Consider the following 24,906-nt stretch of genomic DNA (forward strand, 5'->3'; position numbering starts at 1 on the left):
ACACACACACACACACACACACACACACACACACACACACACACACACACTCTCAGACTAGCAAGTGTGAAAATGTATGATGCCTCAGATGCCCACCTACCGCCCAGGCTACATTTCAAAATGAGATGTTCCAGTCGTTTCCTGTCAATATTCACATCAGTTTCCACTTACTGCGATCAGCCAGCATGTCTGACCTGTCGCGCCATCCGAGTGGAATGCTGTTTCTTCTCCCGAGACATCGGCGTCATCTTTCAAAATGAAACGACTACATTTTTTCCAGCGTGTATGATATTGTTTTCACCTCAGGAGTGAGTCTGTGTGTGTCTGTGTGTGTGTGGTATAACTCTGCAGTCTTTCTGCAGTCCTTCCTTGTCATTTGGTGTCTGATGTACATCTCAGTGTGTACCCATTTAAAGCATGTCCTTGAGATTTTATATTTTCTGTGTGTGGTTTTTAGACAACAAAGTATTAGAGCAGAAGGGGAAAAACAAACGTGCTGACAAGCTCATTTGTGCTGGTTTTCAATTAAAACTACAAGTAAAAAAACTCTGGTTTGTAGTGTAACCGTAGTGACACCATCGCACAACTAAGCTTTGTAGTCGGTGTGCAAGCAGACGTGTAGCATGTAGCAGAGAGCCTCTAAATATGTCAGTTGCTGAATAGCTGTTGTCTTCTTGTTGTAATTTGTAGTGACGCTGAAATCTTTACACACGACTCAGTGAAATCGTAGATGACACTTCATCAACTCAGATCAGCATACTGTACCACAATAATACCGACTCCTGTGGGTTTGTAAGGGGCCGTGCATCTCAACAGCCCTTGATAATGTTGCCTTTGGTGTTTTCATGATGTCTAACCTCTGCGGTGAGGAATGAGCACCTGAATAATGTGGTCATGAACCTGTTGATGGAGGAAGAGGGAGGGGTCGGAGGTGGAGGAGGCGCAAGGTTGAGTAGCGCTCGGCCTTTAAAGAAACCATGCATCACTTTATTATCTGACCACAGTGTCAGAGAGAAACATTAACATAAACTGTGACCTTCACCTCAAAAGTAGCTCTCGATTGTTTACTTCACAGTTTCAGATACTCAGTGCATCTGTGCACATGAGTTTTTCAGCTCACTTTGTTAATAGCTGTTTCCCCGCCCCCTCTGTTAACTGTGCACAGCCAATATTTGTCTGGGGTTACAAGATGCCAGCAGGTATGGTTGCTGATTTGGCAGATACAATGGCAAACACTAAGACTGAAGATCCACAAATGCAAGATAACAAATCTTGCAGTGCATTGAAAAAAGACACAAAATTCAGTGGCTCAAAGATCGCTATGAGAGAGATGCATCAATCAAAGCCAGAATTGATATGACAGCTTTTTGCTGCTGAAGCAGTGACGTCAACACCTGAAAATTCGTGGTTGTTTGTCACAAACTTCAAAAATAAGTTTACCATCGCTTTTCGATATGGGCTGTGAGTCATTAAACAGCTATAACACTACTATTCCTCCTGTGGTTTGTCCGAAGTGTCGGAGAGCTGGAAGTGTTCCCGTTACTTAGCATTATTTTGACATAAGCACTGACGCTTATCTATTTGATCACAGCAGTCTGTTACAGGATGAGATTTTAAAGTGACAGTGGACGGTGTCTTTATTTCCAGAGGCTCAAACGTCTCTAATGCGACACAAAGAGTACAAAGAGTTTGTGTAACTAAATCCTATCTGATGTCAGTATGCTGTATCTTCTGTGATCTTCAGTGTTTTTTTGTTTGTTTTTTTCACTGCACAACACACTTAAATTAACATGCAGTGCTCCTCGAGTGGTTACATGAGGCAGGCTCTAAAAGTAAACGCTTTGTGCTTTTTGATATTACTTGAAACTTTGTTTATGAGGAGTTGAAGCGTAGGAAGAAATTGGGGAAAAAAAGGAAAAGTGAGTCCGTTTCCAGAGATTCCCATGTTAAAATGCATAAATCTAACACATTAAAAAGATTGTCTTCACTAAATAAAACCAGAAAATGGGTTTAGTTTCTAACTCACCCATTTAGGATTTAGTTGATGCTTAAAGTGAGTCCAGTGGCCACTTTGATTGACTAGCTGTAGCTGATAGGTCTAAACCAGCGTTTCCCAACCTTTTGGAGCCGCGGTACGTTTTTCACATTAGAAAAATCACACGGCACACCACCAAACAAAAGTATCACAAAAAGCACAGTGATCATTTTTCCCTGTGCACCAGGTTTGTCTCCAGGACACAGGTCAGATTTTTTCTTTTTAAATATTTAGCTATTGCTATTATGCCCTGCCTCTTCTTTTGTTTTACTGGCAGTTGGCAACTCACTTAATTAGAGCAGGTAGCTGTACTGCCTTCTAGTGGAAGAGAATGTAATTGTTCTGCCCATTACTCAGCCAATCGCTGAGAGTACCAATCAGGTGGAACCAGATAATCTTCCACGGCACACCTGATCATTTCTCATGGCACACCTATATGTCGCTGCACAGTGGTTGGGAAACACTGCTCTAAGCTAAGCTAATTCAAGTGACTTCTTTAGCTTTTTTGGAGCATTTTAACAGAATTTTCTAGCATCAGTTGATAACTTGGCATTTAGGCACCTTATTCAAGTTTGGAGACTTCTGGCTCCAATGAACCAACATGGTGGTAGCAAAAATGCTAAAGTTAAGGTTTAGAAAAGCAAACAGAAGATGCTTTATAAAGAGTTTAGTCTATTTTTCAAGTGCACAATTTTATGGGAGTTTTTACTGATTGATTTGGTTTTTAAGATCATTTTTCAAATGAAAACTTACTTCAGAAGAGCCAATAAATGTCCTGTACGTTTGCTTAATTGATAGCAGGATTATAAAGTTGCTAGCGTTGATGTACCCTTGTTTTATTAACAATGACCAGCTTCACTGTGATAGACACCTAGTTCAACAGTCAGAAGGTCTGTGATTCTGTCCTTCATTGTTGATGATGAGGCGAACATGGGCAGACCTAGCTGTGATTTTTTTTTTTTTTTGTGTGTGTGTGTGTGTGTGAATCATTGATTGTAGTGTAAAATGCTTTGTGACTTGAAAAGCACCATAGAAAAGCAGTTCTTTTACCATTTCAGTTACAGCAGTGTGTTTTTTGTTGTTGTGTTTTTTTAAGAAATAAGGCACACACTTTGTTTGGTGGCCAACACTTATCTGGCCGCAGATCTTCGTCTCTCTCCACACTCTCTCCGGTCTTGCATGCTGCAATTTTCCTCACTTGTCTGGAACAGTGACGAGGTAACACCTCTTCCTAGATTCGCCACCACTTAGTATGCAGCTCAACCTCACCACTTTTGCAGTTTACTCAGAACACGGTACTCAATCTGGGCTCTCGCCTTACTGACCTGCTGCATCAGGGGGAAAAAAGAGTTTTGTAGACCTTTATCTCACTGCTGAGGAGTTTCAGGCAGTTTGACCTCAGAATAAGTATACAACCTTTTACTGCGGTGGTGCATTGTTTGCGTGTGTATGGCCGAGAATTGATAATTATTCAAACTGTACTGTTTATTATAACCTACCTTTGGGTTAGGCAGTCATTTAGTTGCGTGCTTGTATTTGTGCTCCTGTTTACTCTAATTAGATTTCTCTTCATTCAAGTTTTTAATATTCCAACAGTGCCTGGGAAAGTTATTATCCTGCACAAATCAATATCGTGTCCAAATGGAGGACAAACGCATGCTGAGAGGCAGGAAAAAAATCTATAGGCCTAATTAATTTGACACATTTTGCTATTTTACACAGTTTGCTATGAATAAATGAGGTGGCTTGCAGTTTCAACTCTGCATGCTGCACTCAATTTAGTATGATTTTTGCTGATAAAACTCCCCATCATATCAGTTTTTTTCCCCAATCGTTGTCAAATTCAAATAGTGTGACTGTGTTTGATTGAGTCTGCCTGGTGCAGTGGAGGTCTGGGAATAAGTGGTACTTGAGCCACTGCTAAATGTACGTTATGCCAGAGGGGGGAAAAAATATTCACCATATATTAATTGATCTGAGGCAGTTCGCTGTAGCCCAAAGCTCTCTGATCTTGATGATTATGACACAGACACTTGTGAGCCATGCATTTATATACTGCATTTTTGAATGCAAACGTATGCTTGCAGGGCTGTGCTGTGACTGTTCCTTCTATGTATACATCTGTTTTAACATGACAGAGTTTTTGGGATCCGCCACCATGAAGCTTTTTTGCCCCTGCTGCCTTCCACCCATTCACCATGCCACAAGTGTGTTTATTTTTAGCCCGTATTGTTCGAGTGGAAATGAAAGTCCCGGACTTTGAATAGCTCAGATGTCCCCGCTAATCTTAATCATACCTCCAGCAGCTGTGGTGCATCATTAATTTGGGCCAATTGGACATCAAGAAGGAGATGCTCTCTTCCTTATTGCTACTTGAACAGTTGAACCCACTGCTTCTATTACAGAGTCACTGCCACAGAGTGTATGAGAAAGATGGAGCATTCAGGTAACAAAGGTGAAACCAAGTGCAGCAGGATACTGCAAAAAAGACATCAGTAAACACTCTTCTGATATGAGTTCAAGCCCTAAAGCTAGTGTCATGTGGTATTTAATCAAAATATTATATAAATAGTGGTCCCATTTAGGCCAAAACTGACAATAAACAAGGGTCTACTTTAGGTTGAGGCCACTTTGCAATTGACCAAGTATATATGAGCATACAGTGTCCCTGATTTCTCAGTCTGATCCACCTTTTGCTTGTTGTGAAGCAGCCAAGATGCTGAATTTTAGCTTCTATAGGTGTCAAAAAAATATGGCTGACTTTTTTGACTGTGTCCATTTTTTATTTACACTTAATGGTCACAGTTTTGTCACCAGCAGCAGTGAGAGGTGACTGGCTTATATGCTGTATTTGAGAAATAATGATTAATTTGCTGCAGTCGCTGCTGGTTGTTTCTGAAAGGAATCAAATCTGAGCAGGAGAACACAGGTGCACAGAGAAAGCATTCGACTCGATGTGTTCGGTCTCCTGCCTTTGATTTCCTTTGTTAGACAAGTGGCTCTCGTTCAATGTCATCAGGTTGAAATTAAAAAAGGGTGAAACTAACAGTGATTATACAATCATTGCAAAAGCTCAAGCCATGGATTTCTTTACATACTGCAACATTTTTCACACTGTAGCAGAAGTTTATATAAATTTATATTATAAAAGTTTATGTAATCCAGTTTAAAGGATTTTGTCTTGTTTTAGGATTTGATTAGGAATCTAAGCAAATATGTAAGCCAAGAAAAAGAGGCTTTTAGAACTCGATCTCACGTTTCTTATACTTACACAACTAATGACAGGACTCTGTGGCTTTACAGCACAAAAGCTGGCTTCCTGTTAAAAGGGAGTTTGTTTTTCCCACTGTCGCCAAGTGTTTGCTTATGGGGGGCGGGGCTAGTTGTTGGGGTTTTCTTGCTATTATTTCACTGTCTTTACCTTACAATACAAAATGCCTTGAGGCGACTGATGTGATTTGGCACAATATAAATAAAATTGCATTGAATTGGAAAAACAATTCTTTAATTTTATTCCCATGTATACAGGTATTCCTGAATTAATCAGTTAGTCACAGAAAAAAACCACACTAATTAGAAATGAGAAGTCTGTTCTTGTCACCCTCTGTCTAAAAGCAATGACCTCATGTTTCATAAACTGCTCCAAATTTTGAATAATGAATCTTTTGTAAACTGCAAATGAGCCATCCAAGAGAGAATCTTGGCAGATGTAGTAATAGTAACTAAAGGGAAACAAACAGTCAATTAGAGAAGCAAAATGGAAATGTATCTATTAGCTGGTTTTCAAAGGGGAGAGGTTCTGTGGCAGAAGGGAAATGATGCATTTATTCCACCAGACGCAGCATCAGTGGTGTGTTTGAATAATAAACTTCAGCAGATGTTCGTTTAAACTCCACGTGTCTTTCTTCTCCTTCCTGCTGTTCTCTCTTATCTAGAGACACACCCCAAGCCAACGATGGCGGAGCCAAGACGCCACGGTCGAAAACTTCGTCACGTTTTCCCAGACTGGGCCGCAGGAACACCCAGGAAGCCAGACCTGAACCTCAGAGTGGTGACCTTTAACCCGAGGGCCTTCGAACTCAGATCTAGGGACGATGTTGCAGTGCCTCTGGACTGTGAATCACAGGCTCAAATGTGTGAAAGGACATTTGGAGCATCTGAAGGACACTAAAGGCGTTACAGATAAAACGCCTGGGTCACCTAAACCTTCACTGCAGGCAATTCCAGGAGAATATGAAAAGATTTCTTTGTGTTGCCTGGCTAAGTAAGGGATGAATTGCTCCCCTGAAACTGCCTATTGATGGACCCAATCAAATAGTGTCTTTTACCTCACTGAGAGACTGAAAGACTCTCTGCCAAGACTCTTTGTAAGACTCTATAAGCTGCACATGGACTAGCTTGGAATCCTCTCTATTTTCTCAAACACACTGGGATGATGGGGACATGTTGTTTTTCTTAAGTTTTGTAGTGAAAGTATTTCATGGTCACAGTGCCTACAGTATTTGTAGCTGCATTCCTGCTCTGGGTTGGTAGGGAACGGGTTTGCATGTGAAGGAGGTCAAAGGGGGGGATTAAAGTCTTTGGTTGGAAATGATTTTTTTTCTCTGCTTATGTCTCAGCATTTTAGTGCCATTACATTTTTGGACAACACTGATTCACCATCAGTGGCGTGGACCACCAGGCAACGGGCATTCCTTCTTCCTGCTTCTGATATATTATATGACTTTTATAGAAAATCTGTGATATGTGTAACATAACTTAATGTTACCATGGGTGAAGTAATTATCAAAAGAAGTTAGAAATTCAATTTAATAATCACGGTAATGATTTGGTTTAAACACCACTGGTAAACTAAAATATCTAAGAGACTGTGAAAATGTCTGGGGAGTCAGTTTTTCTTAAAAATGAAAAAAAAAAGTCTTTCCTTTTTCCTTTCCTTCATAGTTTTTGAATAGCCCCTTGCTAAATGAATGAATTGCTGTAAATGAGTGTAAATTCGTATGTCCTCTCAAAAATACATGATCACATAACCAGTGATCTTAGTTTGATGCGCAGTTATAAGGTTTGTGAACCCTTTGGGATAACCAGGATTGTGACTTAGAATAAAAGCAGCCACATTTTATGAGTAAATGCAAACATAATATTGACATAAATATTGGCCCACACCTCTTTATTTTCAAATTCAGGGGTTTTCAGTCCCATTGCCACAGGTCTATAAAATCAAGAACCTAGCAGTGTGCTCCACCTTTGCAAATTTTACAAACGCAACCTACTGTGAGAGGTATCACTTAGAAGAGGAAGCATTAGGAGAACGGCAACTCGAGCCATAAAGTTGCAGACTATGTGTAGTAACAAAGCAGTGTTGCCGAGTGCTGAGGCACACAGTGCATAAAAGTGACTCAATATCTGCAGGTGTTAACATCAGCTTAGAAACTGTGCACCAGGAGCTTCATGGCATCGGTTCCCATGATGGAGCAGCTCCTATAGATGTAATGAGATGGCCCAGTACATTTGTCCTTGTGTAATATCAATTCATGTCGTACATATTTTAAGATTAGAAAACGGTAAAATAACAAAATACCACTAAAATTGACCAAATAACTCTTTTACCGAAAAAGTTGACTTTTCTGTAAAATGCTAATAAACAGAACGCGATCATCTGCAAATGATTTCATGATATTGAAAATGGTACACAGGAAGCACTGAGGCACATCTTGCACATTTATAAAGCACCATTAATGCTGACCCATTATTTCTCCAAGACAATGCATTTTGTCACAACAGCACAGCTGTTAATCTGACCAGCCTGCAGTGCAGACCTATTACTAAACTAAAACAAAAGATATGACAAAGGAGGCTCTAAACTGTGAAACATTAGAAATCTTATTTTTTAAAAAGTAAGATTAATAAAATATTTCACTTTTAGAACTACAGCAGCTGGTGTCCTCAGTTCTAAAATGATGCAAGTTAGTGGAAAACATTGTGTCTTTGGGACAAGAGACTGGCATCATATTTAAAACGGACACGTTTTCAAAAACATCTAGAAAAATGACCAGTTATAACATTGGATATGTTGTCCTTGCATCCATTTTCAAATAAATATGGGTCTTTAAATTATTTGCATATCATTGCACTCTGTTTTTAATTATATTTTAAACTGGTTTGTTTTTGGGAGGGGGGAACACTATTGTGAAATAGCTGTGTTTTGGAGGTTTACCCTCCTATTCATTACATAAATATGGGTGATTATCAAAGGTCGACTGACTGAACTGCAATTCAATATTTAATGATTGTTTTGCTAATGTGTCTTAGCAAGATTTTCATGCGGCGTTATGTTGCAAATGAATGTTTTAAAAATGACTAAACACTTGAAGAAAAGCTGCTTGTTAGAGTGCAAGCAAAGTGCTGCCAAGCATCAAGTGTGGTGTAAAGCAGGAGCTCATGCATATGCATAGATTACGCAAGAGTAGTCGGACTACGTTCAACTGAGTGATTGTGTTAGAAGGGCTTTGGGAAACTTGTATCAAAGGGGGCGGCTCGCAAAAGTGGTAAACACTCCTGACTATTGTTGATGGGAGGTTAACAGAATAAGCCTTGTGTGTTTTTAATTAAGTTGATATTCTAAAACACACAAAAAACGACCCTCACTAGTATCGAGCCGCTGCTAAACACTCCAGTCGTGGCAGGAAACTGTCACACAACTTTCATCAATATATGCAGGTTTTTAATCCCTGAGATAGTTATTATCATTCCTTTTATATGACTGTGATACAATAAGACAGTGGAGTTGGTGACACTGCAGGTGCAGAACTGCCTTATAGAAAATAAGCCCACAGATCATGATTGTGTGTAATCTGTACTGCTAGCAAACATGTCGTGTGTTCATCGTAGTAATAAAAAAGCAGCTGTTCATTCATCAGTTTTACAGTGAAGGTGGGAATCATTTAACTTTTCAGCACAAATATTCATACGATATATGTGGTAGTGTCCTGTACAGCAACTGTATGCAGCATCAATCAGAAAGCCACCATCACTGAGCTTTAGACTGGATGGTGCCCACATTAATCAAACAGCTCACACAGCTGCAGTTGAAGTTTAGGGTGCATTTAGCTGTTAGTGGCTAATATAACCTAAAAGACAGAAACAAGGAGCTAATTTATCAGATTTGTGCAGCTCCCGCTAATAACAAAAAGCTTTTGTGATTTAAGACTTAAGAAACCCTTAAAGCAGCTGATTGATACGCTTTGGGGTTTTTATAGCACTATGAAGCATCCATATACATGCTGTTTCTATTTTGACCAAGGCTCTCAATCTCCTGTTGATGTAAACAATGCAGTATATTTAAAACATAAAAAAAAGCTTTGCAATTATTTTATTTTGGAGAAAAAGCACTCAATACTCCACAGGGCTTATTTTAAACCTGAAACTCTGTAACCACTGCTGCACATCACACACTTCTTTACGTATTTCAGGTAGTCTTAAAATGCTCAGTGGTGGAGCTTCCCTTCTTTTTGGGTAGAGTTTTCAGTACATCAGTATTCTTTCAAATGAGTCCATCTCCTTCCCCCGTAATTGCTTGCTGCACCTTGAGGCTGGTAACAAGAGTGATGACAAGCAAAGAAAGTGAAATTGGCTTATTGAGTTGCAGCCAAACTGTTCTCTTTGTAGTATGCCTCGTTTGTTCTTATGTACTTTTCTGTCCTTGCCTTTTGTCGGCGGCCTGGCCTTATCCATCACTGTCACAGCAAAGAGGGACTGAACAATAAAGAGTATCGCATCTACGCTACCAACACTTCTGTGTCACTTACTGTCATTGTTAACATTGTCGCTCGCGTTCACGGATGAAAGCAAATCGGCCACTACATTTGTTGCATAATAAGCTCAGAATGCGAAGTCATGTCAGAGTGCATTTATGCACGCATGCAGATGGTGTGTGCGTGCAATTTAAATACAGATTAGGTGTGTAGTAAAGCGTAGATGTGTTTATATTGCGAGATGAACTCATCAGTCCTCCCATCACATTCTCTCTGTGAACCGTATGCATACATGGATAGATGCTGTGGATTTGATTTTCGCTGCATCTGTTTTCCTCTTGGTTTAATGAATACTTAACCTTCACTGCCTCACTAAGCATTCTCTGAGCTTTTGGGAAACACAGTTCCCCGTTTCTGGGTTTGCTGTGCTCAATTGGAATAGAGGGAAAATTTAAAAAAAGAACAGCAAGGGTGTACAAAATGCTTGTCGTCCATTGACCGGAAAATTGGTTACAAGCCCGTTTAGGATGTGGATGGCTGCTTAAACATTACACTCATTTGGCTGCATGTAAGTCAAGAACACCGAGCGTTGAGCACGAGACATGTTCTCTAACATTTCTATTGTTTTAATGGAATAAAATTGCCGGGCTTGGCTTTGGCTTTTATGAGATTAAAAAACCTAAGTGGTGCAAACCTGAACGATTGGGATGTTCCTGTGTTTTACATATACACTATATTACCAAATGTATTCACTTTCACGGCTACATGTGAAAATCAAGCACCTAGGCTTGCAAACACCTTTAACAAACACTTGTGAAAGAATGGATCGCTCTTAGAAGCTCAATGAATTCCAGCATGGTACCAGGATGCCATTCGAGTCATGCCATACCAAGACATTTTGGACAATTTAATGCTCCAAACTTTGTGGGAACAGTTTGGGGATGGCCCCTTTCTGTTCAAACATGACTGCGCACCGTGCACGAAGCAAGGTCCATAAAGACACGGATGAGCAAGTCCGGTGCGGGAGAACTTGACTGGCCTGCACAGTCTTCACCTTAACCAGACTGAACCCCTTTGGGATGTTAGAATCAGGCAGAAAAAAGAAACTAGAAAGTATATGGTACTAAAAGGAAACAGCTGGAGAAAAATTGTGCAACGAATTAGTTCAACTGTCATATTGGTCAGTTATATGGTTGGGTATAAAAAGAGCATCTTAGACACGCAGATTGTCTCAGACTTTGAATATCTCATCATCTATAGTACACGAAATAAAAGAGTCAGAGAATCCAAAGCAAGGCTGAAAATCAGTATTGGACGCCTGTGATCTTTGGGGCCTCAGGCAGCACTGCCTTAAAATCAGGCATGATTCACTGCATGGGCTCAGAAACAGTTTCAGAAGTCAGTCTGTGAACACAGCTCGCCAAAACAGGAGACGTGTCATTCGGCTTGTTATAAGCGCGTAAAACAAAAGCCTGCATCTCTGATGAGATGCATCATTATCTATGGAATTAGCAGTCTGCACATCTTGAAAGGTACAATCAGTGCTGGAAGGTATGTACATGTTTTAGGATGACACATGTTCCTATCCAGATGACATCTTTTTCAGTGTATCAGTGCGGCTTCATAGTCAAAGACTCCAAACTTGCCTGCAGTGCAGACCTTTTACTGGTTGAAAACATCTGTTACATCATGAAATGAGAGAATGGCACAACATTGTTCTCCCAAAAGTCTTTTTGGGAGATATTTAGTATATTTATTTGCAAATTTTGCATTTTTCCTGTTTTATTTTTTTAATTTCATAAAGAAATGTACCATCTTTCACCTTTTCATCCCCCGTCCACTTTTTCTTTGCCTCTCCAGCCTTTCCTTGAAGACACAGAGATCCTCGTGGGATCATTTTACGGGACAGCATGTAATTACACAGCTATTACATTTGTGAGAAGAATCAAGGCGACAGAGACCCTGCTTTGAACAAGATCACTGTGTAAGCAGAACTGCTCTCTCTACAAGACACACGTGGCATCGGATTGCATGTTACTTATAACGACATGGACCAGCCTCACCTCTACCCCACTCTACCCTTCACCATAGTTATTTTGCATTTTACTTAGCATCCCTCTCCACTGTATTTATTTATCCCTACCTGTGCTTGTTAGGATTGCAGAGAATTTTCTATTATGCCAAAACCAGAATAAGCCCTTTCAATTAGCACGAGTTAATAAGTGGCAATTATTACTGTTTTCAGTTCCCTGCAGCCTGTGATTCAGCTTGGCTGTTTGTGTTTCTCAGTGTTTGGAGGTTTTGATTATTTGTCAGAAAGCACAACCTGCATCTGAGCGTGAGCATTTTTTTGTGTGTGTGTTCACAGTCTTGCTGTTCTTCAGCTGGCAGAAGCTAAATTAAATGTTCACTGTATCCCTGCAGGTGGGCCATGCCCCTCCTCTGCACCGCCAATGAACAGCACCTTCTCAAATTTTGCCCTCTCATTCTCTTCTTTCTCTCTGAGTCTTTTCTTCTCCTCTCTGCTCCCTCTCTCACCTTTGTCTTTTTATTTTCTTACCTTTTACCTTAATACCTTTTTCTGCCTCGTTTTTTCCTTCATTGTTGATTTTCTTCAGGTTCATCCTGCCCTCCTTCAGCCCCTCACCCTCTCTCAGAGGATGTTCATTTCTAACAGTGCTCTCCAATCACCCCTTAATCTTCACTCTCCATGTCTTCTTCCATTTTCCACCTATAGGCGGCTGATTTTATCCTGCTCTTCTCTAGCCTCTCAAACCCTAAGACTACCTTTATCCTTCTCACACTGCTTCCCATCCCTTCCTGTCTCTTCAAGCCCTCCACCACTTCCAATCTCATCCTTTCTCTCTCTATTGCCATACCTTGTTCCCTCAGAGACTGAGCCTGCTTGGCACATTGTATTTACTCAGCCAGTCACTCTCCGCCTCTATTTATTACCTACTCGGCGATGAGGCAGGAGAGACGGAGTGAACCAGCCCTTCGGAGGATTTTCCTCTCAACTCTCCCTGCTGCCGTCTGTCGCTGAATCTTCAAATAGTGTCTTGGAAAATTGATTGTTTCAGGCTTTTCTTCCCCCCCCTCCTTTCATCTTTTTCAATTTATTCTGCATTGAGTGCAGACTCCTGCCTGTTACATCAAAGTTCACATAACCTGTAGTTATAAGGAGGGAGCAGGGGGTTCGATCACTTAAGGCTCTGATCAGAGGATACATTTCTGTTGTATCTTATCTAAATGAAATCCCAAGTTAAGCTGTAATGGATTATGTTAATTAATATGCTATCAGTTCTGGGAACATGGGAAATAAACTGTGTGCTTTATCCCTAAGCTGTTTATAAACGTCTCCGGTATGAAGGGAACATGCAGCAGCGTTAATTACATAACTGATGTGCAGATTCTCATCATGTTGGGGGCCAGATAAGAAAAAAGAATCAAATATGCATGCGACATAGTATGTTAATTTCATGGTAATGCTTAAAGTACACAAGCAGCATGGATTGTCTTACAATTTCTCATTTATTTTCACAGCTTCAGGTTGGGATTCAGCTCCTACTGCAGAAAACCAACAGCTCTCACGAGGCCCTCCTTTGTTTTTGTCTTCATTTGAGTTTTCCTTTAACTGCAACCTGCCTCCTCCTCACAATGCAATCAGGTCCTGAACTGTGCTTTACCTGCCTCTCAAAGCTATCGCAGGCTTTCCACAATAGTCCATGGCACTCTTTTAATCAGTCCAGAAGCTTGATCAGACCACCTCGAAGTGCTTAAACTGCAGCAGGGGAGGAAGTGGGAGGTGAGAGGGACCTGCGTTGCGCTAACGATGCAGCTGCTAGCGCTGGCAAGGACTTCTGAAGGTGTCTGAGAACTTGTTCCAACTCAGAGGTGGAAATAATGCTGATTTCTCTAAATAGACTGCAATGTTAAGCAATGGAGGACATTTTAATGTCTCGGACTACTTCATAGTTTTGTTATGCGACTGGTGTGAAGCCCTGGAGGACAAAAATGCTGTTACACTGCTGTACCCACCACCAAACACACACTGCATTGTATCATAGAGTACATGGCGAGTATGGTGGGAAATGGAAGCTGCAATAATACAAGCCTGACTAATTATCTCAGGTCAGCACGCACTCAGCTTTAACATCATTCAGGGTCCTAGGTTCTTTGCTACAGTACTAGCTTGGTGCTAGCATTTAGTCTCTGCAGACGCTTTGAAAGAGAATGTAAGGTGGCCCTGAGAGGCCAAACGGACTGCAACTTACCATAAGGAAACACCAGCAATAAGGAAAACGCTGCAAAAGCACACAAAACACAACGGAAATAGGAAAAAACAGATTTCCAAAAGCACCGATGAATCCACTTCCTTTCACTTATCCCATTCAGAGCTATGGTTGTGTCGGAGGCAATCCCAGGTATCGACGGGGTACACCTTGCACAGGTTGCCAATTTATCTTAGGGCGAACGGACAACACTTCTTTCACACTCACATTTACACCTACAATTTACAGTCACTAATTAACCTAACATGCATGTCTTTGTCCCCTGCCTGTCTTTTTTTGCCCAACTTCCCACAGCTTTTAAGAGCATATAACAGCTAGCAAACCGCATTTGATGATGTGCTGCATTCAACAGCATAACTGACCTCTGCTGCATAGAAATAACAGCTCACTTCAGTAAACAAATGCAAATTAATTTAATTATTTGTATGTGTATACTTTTACCGTAAAATACATTTACAAATATTACTAACATCACCGTTTGATTTTTCAGAATAAAAAGAGACGACCCCTCATTCCTTACTCTCGCAGGGATACGTACGCCGGAGTCATTCTTGGCATTTATTGTGTGGAGGGCACAGAAACACCTGGCAGGTGGCGACTCCACTGGAGAGGCAGACACAGTCATTTCATAACTGGCCACCACACAGGTTATATTCACACTTGTGGACTTCAAGGTCAGCTCTTGAAAGCTTTAAAGGAGACAACCTCATACCGCTACTGCAAAAAGTGTGTGTGCACAGATCACAGCTGGGTGTAAAGTACAAAAAATAAAATCTGAGCTCCTCTCTAGTCTTCTACTTCATGCTATGGATAGCTAAGGTCAAGTGGTATACTCAAGCCAGTAATGAAAGGTATTTTTTTTAAAAATTATGCCAACATAAACTGTGTGTTTGAAACTACATCAAAGATTACAGTGGGCTGCCACACTCTTGGTCCTGGTGAGGCAGAAACATGTGCTTTCTATCAGTGCTTTGGTCACTGATAGAAACACGTTCTGTCAGTGTCACTGCAAAAGAAAACTCATGTGAACATGGAAAGGCATGATTGAACCCACAAAGGTTAACAGCTTGACCCTAGAAAAATCTACCAAACATTTCTTCAAAAGTAAGATAAACTATCCAGGTCAGACTCGGAGCTCATGCTCGCCTAAAGTGAAAAAAATACTGGACTTGCCAATCACACAGGATCCGGGCCCTCAAGCATACCCTTTGTTGTCTAATTCAATTTCAGTGGGCTCTTAAATTACAAAATAAACTTCATGTTTTATTGAAGATGACTGGAAACTTGGCAAAACAATGTTCACTTAGCTACAGTAGGGCTCTAATCTACTGGACAAAGTTTCTGTAGTTTTGCCTCTGTACACCATCACAGTGAATTTTAAGTTTTAGCAATCAGTTTTGGGTTTTTTTTGAAGTGTCGACTTTCAGCATTAATTAAAGGGGTTTTTGTTAAACCCCTTTTGCATTGAACTGAAGAAGCTTCTTGGATGAGAGGTGAAACGTCTTCAAGCAACTTAAAGAAGTCCAGATGCTTTTCTTTCTAAGCTCCTTAGACAATATAAAGGTTTGTTTTTAATACTCCAATGAAAACCCCTTGCAATCATATCATTAATAAACACTTCTGACCAATGATATGCATTTGACTGTGCTATACTATACTGCTCTATACTTCTCTCTTCATTCTGGTACAAGTTAATCTTGCTTTCCTCTGTTTCAATCTTTTTTTAATTACAGAGCAGCGCTGGCTCTTCGACATGTTTTACAGAAAAGCCTGATCTGGCCTTGTTGTGCTTGAGTGTAGCTGGTGGTTTGCTGTAACACACACAGAGTCTAGGTCTGACCGACAGCCTCAGCTGTGGGCAAAAGACCACAACCGATAAGATTCTAAAATATAATCCATAACAGCCCGGTGTCCCACTTGTAATGGGGAAAAAACACATAGTCCAGGGTCACGGCCAGCTATTCCACAAATTAGTTACACTTCACATGCTGACAACTTTGACAGGAAACAGCAGTTGTCCTCCAAGACCAAACAGCCACCACCATGTAAGTAGTAGGCTGGCAATCATCCCAGCCTCAGTAAGCCAAATCTGCCTTTAGGCTGCAGCATATAATACGCCCTGGCCTGCACAAAGAGATGATGCTCACCTTCAAATGTATCTTCATTGTATACGTCAGAGCAACAAGTTGTTCATTATAAATATTTTTAATGAAAACCACATGACATACCTGCAGAGAGAGACAGAAACAGTCCCACATACAGCGTTTGCAGTGAGGGCTACAAGTAGACGAGACTGTGAATGCAAGCAAACCTGTCTTCAGTTAACCCAACCTGGCTTACAGCAGTTGTGAGACACATAAAACCACTCCCACACTAGTGCCCATTTCCTATAGCAAATATAGAGTAGAGTTAATATACAGGCAATATCAGTCCACCGTGTCATATTGCACCTTTGAATGTGTCTCTTAATTGTTGACCTTGACAGTGATGCACCAGCCTCCTGAATACTGTGACGTGGTTAGACATTGTGAAATTATGTCTTAACCATAAAAATAATTCTGTGGTCATGCACTTGAGTTGTTATCTGTGGTCTTTGGGGCCTTTTGGTCCTTCTGAGCTAGTACAATGTGTCCTTTCTTATTAAGAGTTCACTTCATCCTGTCATAGACACAATCAGATTTTCATTCAGAAGAGTTGCCTGCTGCTGGTTATCAGGCAGAAAGGAGGTTTGAAGCACTTTTACAACCTCTCAGATCCAGAGGCCAAACCACCTTTTGCACAGTCTTTGATTTGGGCAGAGTGTTGCAAAATTAGAAGCACTTACGTGGTACTAATTTCCAAATAAACATACTGGCGCACACAGGAACAATCAGCTCTGCCCAGCAGGTAAAATTACCTTAGAACACGTGAATGTCCTAAATACATCTGAGTCAGGTGAAGTCAGTCAGTGATTACTTGGGCTTTTCTTCATATTGGAGTATCATTCAGACATGATTTCAAATCTGCTTTCATACAATGAGCCAAAAAAAGGCGTAGGACTAAAATGGGGCTTTAATTGGACACTTAATCTCAGGAAGTGGTGTTTCACAGTTAGAACTGATGGCCCTTAATGGAAGAAAGGGGTGGATGTACTAGTGGAGGAGGAAAAAGATGAAGAAGACTGGCTTTAATCACCCTTTTGCAGCATGACTGCACATACAGGTATACATAAGTTACATTTACTTTTTCTCTCTTACCTTTAAATTCCTCCTTTCACTTACTTTCTTCTTTGTCTTACTTTAGCCAAGATTCTGGCTGCTTGACAGTTTCAGTCGTTAGCTCCATGCAGAAATTGCTGACCCTGGACTATGACCCCTGTCATTGCTTCTGAGATGTCTTTTCTTTGCACACAGACAAAAAAAAAGAGCCAAAGTTGGAAGGACACAGAGAGAGGAGAAAATGTGTTGCTCACAGGATGAAGGGGGGGAAAGATGCGAGCAGTGGAAGAGAGTGAGAAGAGGTTAAGGCCCAATCAGGACCAGGAGGAAACAAGAAATGAACTGAGAAGAGGACAGTAGGTGGAACGATCCGAAGAAAGTAGAGATCCCATGAATGAGGCAAAGATTAAAAGGAGTGGACAGAGTGAAGCTAGCCACCTACCACCCTCTTCAGAAACGGAAATGGAGCACATAGAGGAGATGGAATTCAAAGTCGCAGTTGGCAAATGCACCACACTGGATCCATCTCATGTGCTTCAGACAAGGTCAGCCTCATTTGTTCTTCACAGAGACAAGAGGGTCCCTCATGTGATGAGAGAGCGCGAGAGCGAGAAAAGCAAGAGCGATGAGGCTGTCCACAGTGGGAAACATGAAGGTTGATCCCATCTTGTGAGGTCTTGTAACCAGTAAACAGACACACAGGTGACAGAAAGGAATATATTTGACTGCCAAGCAGGTGCTTCTTATGAATTCCTAATGGTGTTGCCGTTACAGCGCTGCATATGAATAGAAAGTGACAGGATGGCCTTCAGTGGTGAAAAATAACATGGTTTGACAGCATTCAGGAAAGTCCTCGCCTTTTTAGCCTTTTCAAGGCTGATGTAAAAAGGCAAGTTTTGCATGCCTGGAACCCAAAGTTAACCCAAAGAGTACTTTCAAAATACAATTAATTCAAAGTCAAATGTTTTTAGGGGAGGGAATAAGATAATAATGTAGATTTTTTAGAGAATCAAAAGGTTTCCCAGTTTCTCACCAACTGCTTCTAACTCTAGAAGGTTTTTAAAGGTCTTATAGGTTTCTACACAACTGAACTGATCAAGAGGCACTCTAGAAACACTACACTGACGAAAGCTGATACCTCCTAATCTTTGAATCCTATAGTGTAAAGTCATGTTTTTACTCCACTGACACAGGTATTTAAAAATCAAGTACCTAGCCATTCGCTGTGCCTTTACAAACATTTGTGAACGAATGAGTCGCTCTGAGGAGCTCGCTGAATTTGGCCATTGAACTGCAACAAGTCCATTTGTGGAATTTCTTTGCTTTTTGATTTTCCAGGATCAACTGTAAATGGTATTACTGCAATGTGGAAGCGTTCAAAAGCCACAGCAACTCAGTCACAGAGTGGCAGATCCTATAATCTTCCAGTGCTGAGACGCATAGGTGAAACACACGGCCAGCATAATGTTCCCAAAGTACAATCAAACCTTAAATCATTCTGTTCTCTGTGTATGCATACATACGGTTGAAACACCTACATCATCTCCCTCGTCGCTGCGGTACAATAGCAAAAACAGAACCACAGACGGATGTTGATGTTTCCATGTAGTCTCTTACAAAATGAGGAACAGACAATAGATCAGATTACTGCAAAGAAAGAATGAGGGAATACATTTGTCCAGTTTTTTGCACAGATATGAACAGACATCCTTAGAACATTTTTTCTTTGTACACCTCAGCCTCTCTAAACAAAACAAAACACACTTAAGTAATTTATTTCAAATTCTATTTCCCTTGAAGTAGTTGGAGTTTTCGTGAACTTATCATCAAGAAACATTTTTATTTTCTTTCATTTTGGTAGAAAAAGTAGAAAAAAACCCCAACTCTCTTCTGTTACTTGAAGCTCTAACAACAACAGCTAAGCAACACTGAAGACATACCTTGAACAAACATCATTGATGTCGGTTTGACGTTCATTCAGCTACAAGCATCACGGGGGCTTCATGGAAAGATGACCTCCTCTAATACATCAGAAACAGATTCAGACCAGCTAACCTAACGTGTGTGTACAAACCCAATTCCAGAAGTTGGGTTGTTGTGTAAAATCCAAATAAAAATAAATGCAATGATTTGGAAATCTCATAAACCCACATTTTACTCACAATAGACCACAGAAAACATGTCAAATGTACAAGAGCAAATCTGCTTTTGTCCAGAGAAGAAATCAGAATTTATTTGAACAGATTCATACATAAAAGGTTTTGAGTAGAAAGGGATTTTTGAGTCTGTCGAACAGGGTTGTGGGAGTCCGTCAGATGAAAAAAGTATGGAGCAGTTGTAGCCAATACACTTCAAGGTTAGAAACATCTTGAAAGCAGCCAGCATCTGCTCCATGTAGCCCCCCATCAACTCACAATGATTGCTAAGTGTGTTATTAATATTAGAGTTATGTACTGAGAATTTCTTCAGCTCAAGAAAGTGACAATTTATCCTCTGATGGCAGAATTTTATTTACTGCTGAGTCACAGGTGGAATCCTTGTGATTTAGTGCCATGAAGGACGACACGATAAACTGTGAAATATCACACTGTCGGTACTGTAGATTCCCTCCTCGCCTACGTAAGGCTTCCCTCACATGCCTCTAAGTGTTGGTGCTTTGCTGGAAGTAAGTGCGTCTATGTGCGCGCGAGTGTCACTGCAAAGCAAGATGCCACTGTTTGCTCATGTGCACACCTAACTCCGTTCGCCTCCCTTCTGTTGTTTGTGCGCTAATTATCTTCATTTCTCAGCAACAGTGGCGACTGCTGCTATTTCGGAGAAGTGCAACAATTACACCATCACGGGTCGGTCAGCCCGCTCGCCTCATTTTCACAGGTCTTTCACGGCCGGCGATTAGCTGTTCGCTTCCATTTTTAGCGAGTTTGTGGCTGCTTTTGCAGAACAGGTGGCATCTCCATGCAGACTGGCAACTATACATCTAGCACCCATGAATACATCCACATTATAGCAGTGAAAGTAGATATCCCAGAGCACTTTCTTTTCTTTCTGTTTGCAAGAAACTTTTTTTTTTAAATCCCACGCTGGCAGTGATTTCTCATCCTCCTTTGTTAAGCAGCTGAAATGCAAGTGGAAATCCAGAGGGGGGATTGGGAGCGTCTCAAACAAGGTTTATTCAAATCTAGATTATAGAGAAAGTTAGAAATCTCAGCAACTTTTAAGCGATTCGTATTGACTCCCAGAAACAAACAGTGATGCTTTTCTGTACAGTAGCTCCAGCGGTGACACTAGAGAGCACACTTCTGTTCTGGGACTGTTTGCCTAGACATAAATCTCTCCATGAACCATAACCTTCAGCACTCCCAGCGGTGCTGCTGTTGTTAGTATCTGGCAATCCGCTTGACTGTGTCCGGGTTGTGTGTACACTTTGGACTCGGTGGACATTTAGGTGAAGTTGTTACTGTTTATTATTAACGTTTGTGCGTGGGTGACACAAAAATAGGAGAGAAAGTTAGAGAGACGATATCAGGAAAAAGACAAAACTGTGGGCCAGTCAGGAGCGAGAAGACAAATCTCTGGCAGCCTCTGTTCTGCCCACTTGTGATTTCTGTTGTGGGAGTAATTACATGTGGCCCAGGGCAGAGGGTGTCATCTCTCTGTCTGATCTGGAAGACAGCCACCGCTCCACCTACAGCGGGAAGAGGACGTCTCTGCTCCAACATGGTGCATGGGATTTGAGAGCAGATAAAGAAGCAGCTGGTCGGAGACAATTCATATTTGGGTTGCTTTGTGGCCGTGGGCGGATGTGTCAACAAGAGCAACGTGGTAAAGTGGATAGGCTGGATAGTCCCCTGTGTTGTGCAGTATATTTACTGCAGGAATAATGTGCATTACTGAAATTATTTCGGGTTTGCTTCAGTTCCCAAATGTACCTCTCAAAGACAAGGTCAAGGCAAAAACAAGAATATCTCCTTTTTCTTTTCGCCCATCAGAAAACATCACGAAAACAAAGATATCAGGCACTTACTGGCAATAAATACTTTCATTTTACCCGAACAGTTGCCCAAGGGATTTAAACTTTCCACTAATACTTGCACAAGGATACCTCAGATTATAGAAAGGAAGGGTCAGACACTGGCAGCAAACCCTGCAACTAACTAGACAGCCTGCGCTACCACCTGAGCCACAGACCAGCATGTTAACGATATAAGACAAATGAATAAGAAATCAAGAGGATTATGGAGGACCGTTGACCTGGTCTTTATGAAATATCTGTGAGGTGTTTGCTCAGAAAGTCACAGGTGGAGCGTCTTAAGCAAACTTACATCTATCTACCTAAGAAGTAGGTAGAAAATGTTAAATCCTCAGATAAAGTCTGGAATACTAACAATACTGGAAAAATGGGATGAAATAAATCAAGCTATCAAATACAAGTCAAATACTCATGTTTTTTCTACTCTTGTGAATAGACAAATAATAATGTTTTTTCCCCATTTTTGGTGGTTCCACATGCACCTTCTTGTCTCTTCTAACTGCTTTTTCAGTAGTTTTTTGCTTTTGGCTAAGGTCAGTGTCACTGCTGGAAGCATTAGGTGATACTTGGACCCTACAGAGGTTGCACGGGTAGTTCAGCTCCTCCAGGAGGGCACATCAACGCGTATCATTGCCAGAAGGTTTGCTGTGTCTCCCAGCACTGCCTCAAGAACATGGAGATGCCAGGAGCCAGGCAGTTACTCTAAGACAGCTGGACAGGGCCGTAAAACATCCTTGACCCATCAGCAGGACCAGTATCTGCTCCTTTGTGCAAAGAGGGATGAGTTTGTGAAGGTTCTCAGTCATCCAGGTCATCGTAGTCAAAGGAGCTTGCAAAGAAAAGCGTCTGGACTTCTTTAAGTTACTTGAAGACGTTTCACCTCTCATCCGAGAAGCTTCTTCAGTTCTAAGGTCAAATGGTGGAGAGTCCCAGATATAAACCTAGTGGGAGTAACCCCCCACAGAGGGACAAAAGGACCCCCGATGATCCTCTGTGATAAACACAGAAGAGCCACCTCCACAGGACAAGACTCAGCAGTCCATCTGCATCTTAAGGATAAAGGACACTCTTTCGAGGATGCCAATGTTCACATTTTGGACAGAGAGGACAGATGGTTTGAAAGAGGAGTGAAAGAAGCCATCTATGTCCACTGTGAGCGACCATCTTTGAACAGAGGCGGGGGTTTACGACACCAACTGTCTGCCATCTATAATCCAGTTTTGAGTTCCCTCCCCAGACGCCTTAACGCCCACTCACATCCTGGGCCATCTGACCTCAGGAATTCGCATGATAAGGTGGGGCCAGGTTTCACAATGAGCACAATGGTTTCCACCTTGGCTCAGGCGATTAGAGGATCATCAGGGGGTCCTTTGTCCCTCTGTGGGACTCCCACTAGGTTTATATCTGGGACTCTCCACCATTTGACCTTAGAACTGAAGAAGCTTCTCGGATGAGAGGTGAAACGTCTTCAAGCAACTTAAAGAAGTCCAGATGCTTTTCTTTGCAAGCTCCTTTGACAAAGAGGGATGAGCTACAAAATGACCTCCAGCTGGACATTGGTATGAATGTTCCTGAGCAAGCAATCAGAAACACCACAAATACATATGTTATAATGTGTAAGTTAGGACAGTATAGCTACAGTTTACAGTTAAAAAGGGCAAGAAGTGATGTCTGCAAGCATTTGGCAGCATGAAGAGTGAGTTCTGCTGAGAGGATATAGTCAAAATTAAAATTGAAATGTTTCTACTGCGACTCAGAAAATAAAATAAAAAGTTCAATTAAATATATATATGAAAATGAATTAGATTTATACAAATGAAATAAACTGAAGGATTTAATTGTTTTTTCATATCTCATTCCCTGTCCTGCATGTTAAAGAGTACACAACAGCCGCAGAATAGAAAAAAAACAGAGATACTTTCATTTAGAGAGAAGATAAAGAGAACCACATTTTTATTTGAATTTTTTCACATTTGTTTTAGCAAATTAAACTCTTCGTTCGCCATTTGTTAGGAGCAATTTATTCTCCTGTCCAATTAAATAAAGGTTACAGAACAGGCACACTTTTCCCCACTTTTCTCTTCACCATAACATGCAACTGTGAACTGAAGAAGTAAGGAGCAACTTTAAAACAAACCGATAATTATATGGAAATCAATAATTATATTTGTTCTGTTGTCTGTCCCCCTGGTGATTGACGTGCCCATGCATTTAAGTGTCTTCACTCTGTGTCTCTGCCAGTCAGCCAGCCTGTGTGTGTGTGTGTGTGTGGTGTGTGTGAGTGTGTGTGTGTGAGTGTGTGTGTGTGTGTGTGTGTGTGTGTGTGTGTGTGTGTGTGTGTGTGTGTGTGTTGTGTGAGAGAGGGAGAGAGAGAAAGAGAGGGAGGGATCCTCCCTGTTATGTCCCGGGAGACTGCTGAGTGTGTTGACAGTGTATTCAGGGAGCTTTTAACTCAATATACGCCTCAAACCCCATGGCAACCAGGGCTTTTTTATTCCTTTGCGCATCACCATGGAAACGCTGATGTTCATTAAATTTCGCCCTTTGTTTGAAGATATTAAGACAAAATGAGAAAACCCAGTTTATATCCAAGCAAATGACTGACTTTGACCTCAAAAACACTTGGATCATCGTGATTATGGCAGACAGATGTGCTGTTTGTGTTTATTAACGGTATGCTAGATCAGATCCAGCAAACCTCCAAGGATGCTGATTGGTTGCTGCAGTAATAACTATGGACAGCTACTGACTTTCACATGAGCAGGGAGAGGGAAGCGGCACTGTTTCGCATTTTGTTTGAGAACTTCACAAAGACTCCGGCTTCAGAGTGCTGCTGTGATCCCTGCACGACACACGTGAATGAACAGTTAGCTGCAGAAATACTACGGTCGAGCAGCACGAAACGCCCAGACGGCCCCTGGGAAAATCAATTTCCATGCATCTGAAGCACGCATGTGTGTGTGTTTCTGTTACAAGGATGCATCTACACAATGTGTTTTCTTAGTCTTTCCCCTGCACTCATAGGAAATGCATTAACCTCTGACAGATGCGGCAGCTGCAAGCGAAACTTCAGGCTTCTCTGTGTTTGTCTGTTTGTGTTTGGAGGTTAAAGGTGAAATGTGCCTCTTTTCCACATAAATGGGTATGCATGGGCCCTCTCCAAGATGGATTACACTCACATACTTTGACTGTACACAGATTTTTCAGTTGCTCAGGCATGTATACCTACATATTTCCCCCCGTGTAGTCGAGCAGTCACCTACAGCTACACACGGTTCTATCAGTGCACGAGTCGAAACGGTCTCCGTTTCCTCATCGCTGTCAGCTGTCCTCGACTCATTACAGTGAAGCCACATTGCGACTGCAGCTGGAGACCCTGGCAAGCCATGTTTATCTAAAGAGGATAGATTGAATATGTAAAGCCAGCAGCTAGCTGAATCCCATCTCACTGATTGCTTTGGACTAGCTGAGAGTTTGAGATGAATTTTCTATTGCTCTCTAACTGAGGTTTAGTGGGACGGGAGCAGTGCCCGGGTAAACAGCAGGTGACTCTATGTGGTTGTGTGTGTGAGGATGTATGGGGTGGGGTATGGGATAT

The 24,906-nt window shown here is 41.4% G+C and overlaps 1 protein-coding gene across 2 annotated transcripts in view; it reads left to right on the forward strand.

Annotated features, from left to right (window-relative positions):
• Positions 1-9,821, forward strand: part of snx29 (sorting nexin 29) — a gene marked incomplete in the record, with an annotated part of 135,836 nt that extends 126,015 nt beyond the window's left edge. For both annotated transcript variants that reach the window (XM_014338655.2, XM_014338656.2), the window contains 1 exon segment: positions 5,971-9,821. In XM_014338655.2, coding sequence (XP_014194141.1) covers positions 5,971-6,097 — 127 coding nt within the window.
• Positions 9,822-24,906: the final 15,085 nt, after the last annotated feature.

Source organism: Haplochromis burtoni, unplaced genomic scaffold, assembly GCF_018398535.1.
Source record: "Haplochromis burtoni strain Fernald_Lab_line unplaced genomic scaffold, NCSU_Asbu1 Contig_242, whole genome shotgun sequence".
NCBI classification, from domain to species: domain Eukaryota; kingdom Metazoa; phylum Chordata; class Actinopteri; order Cichliformes; family Cichlidae; genus Haplochromis; species Haplochromis burtoni.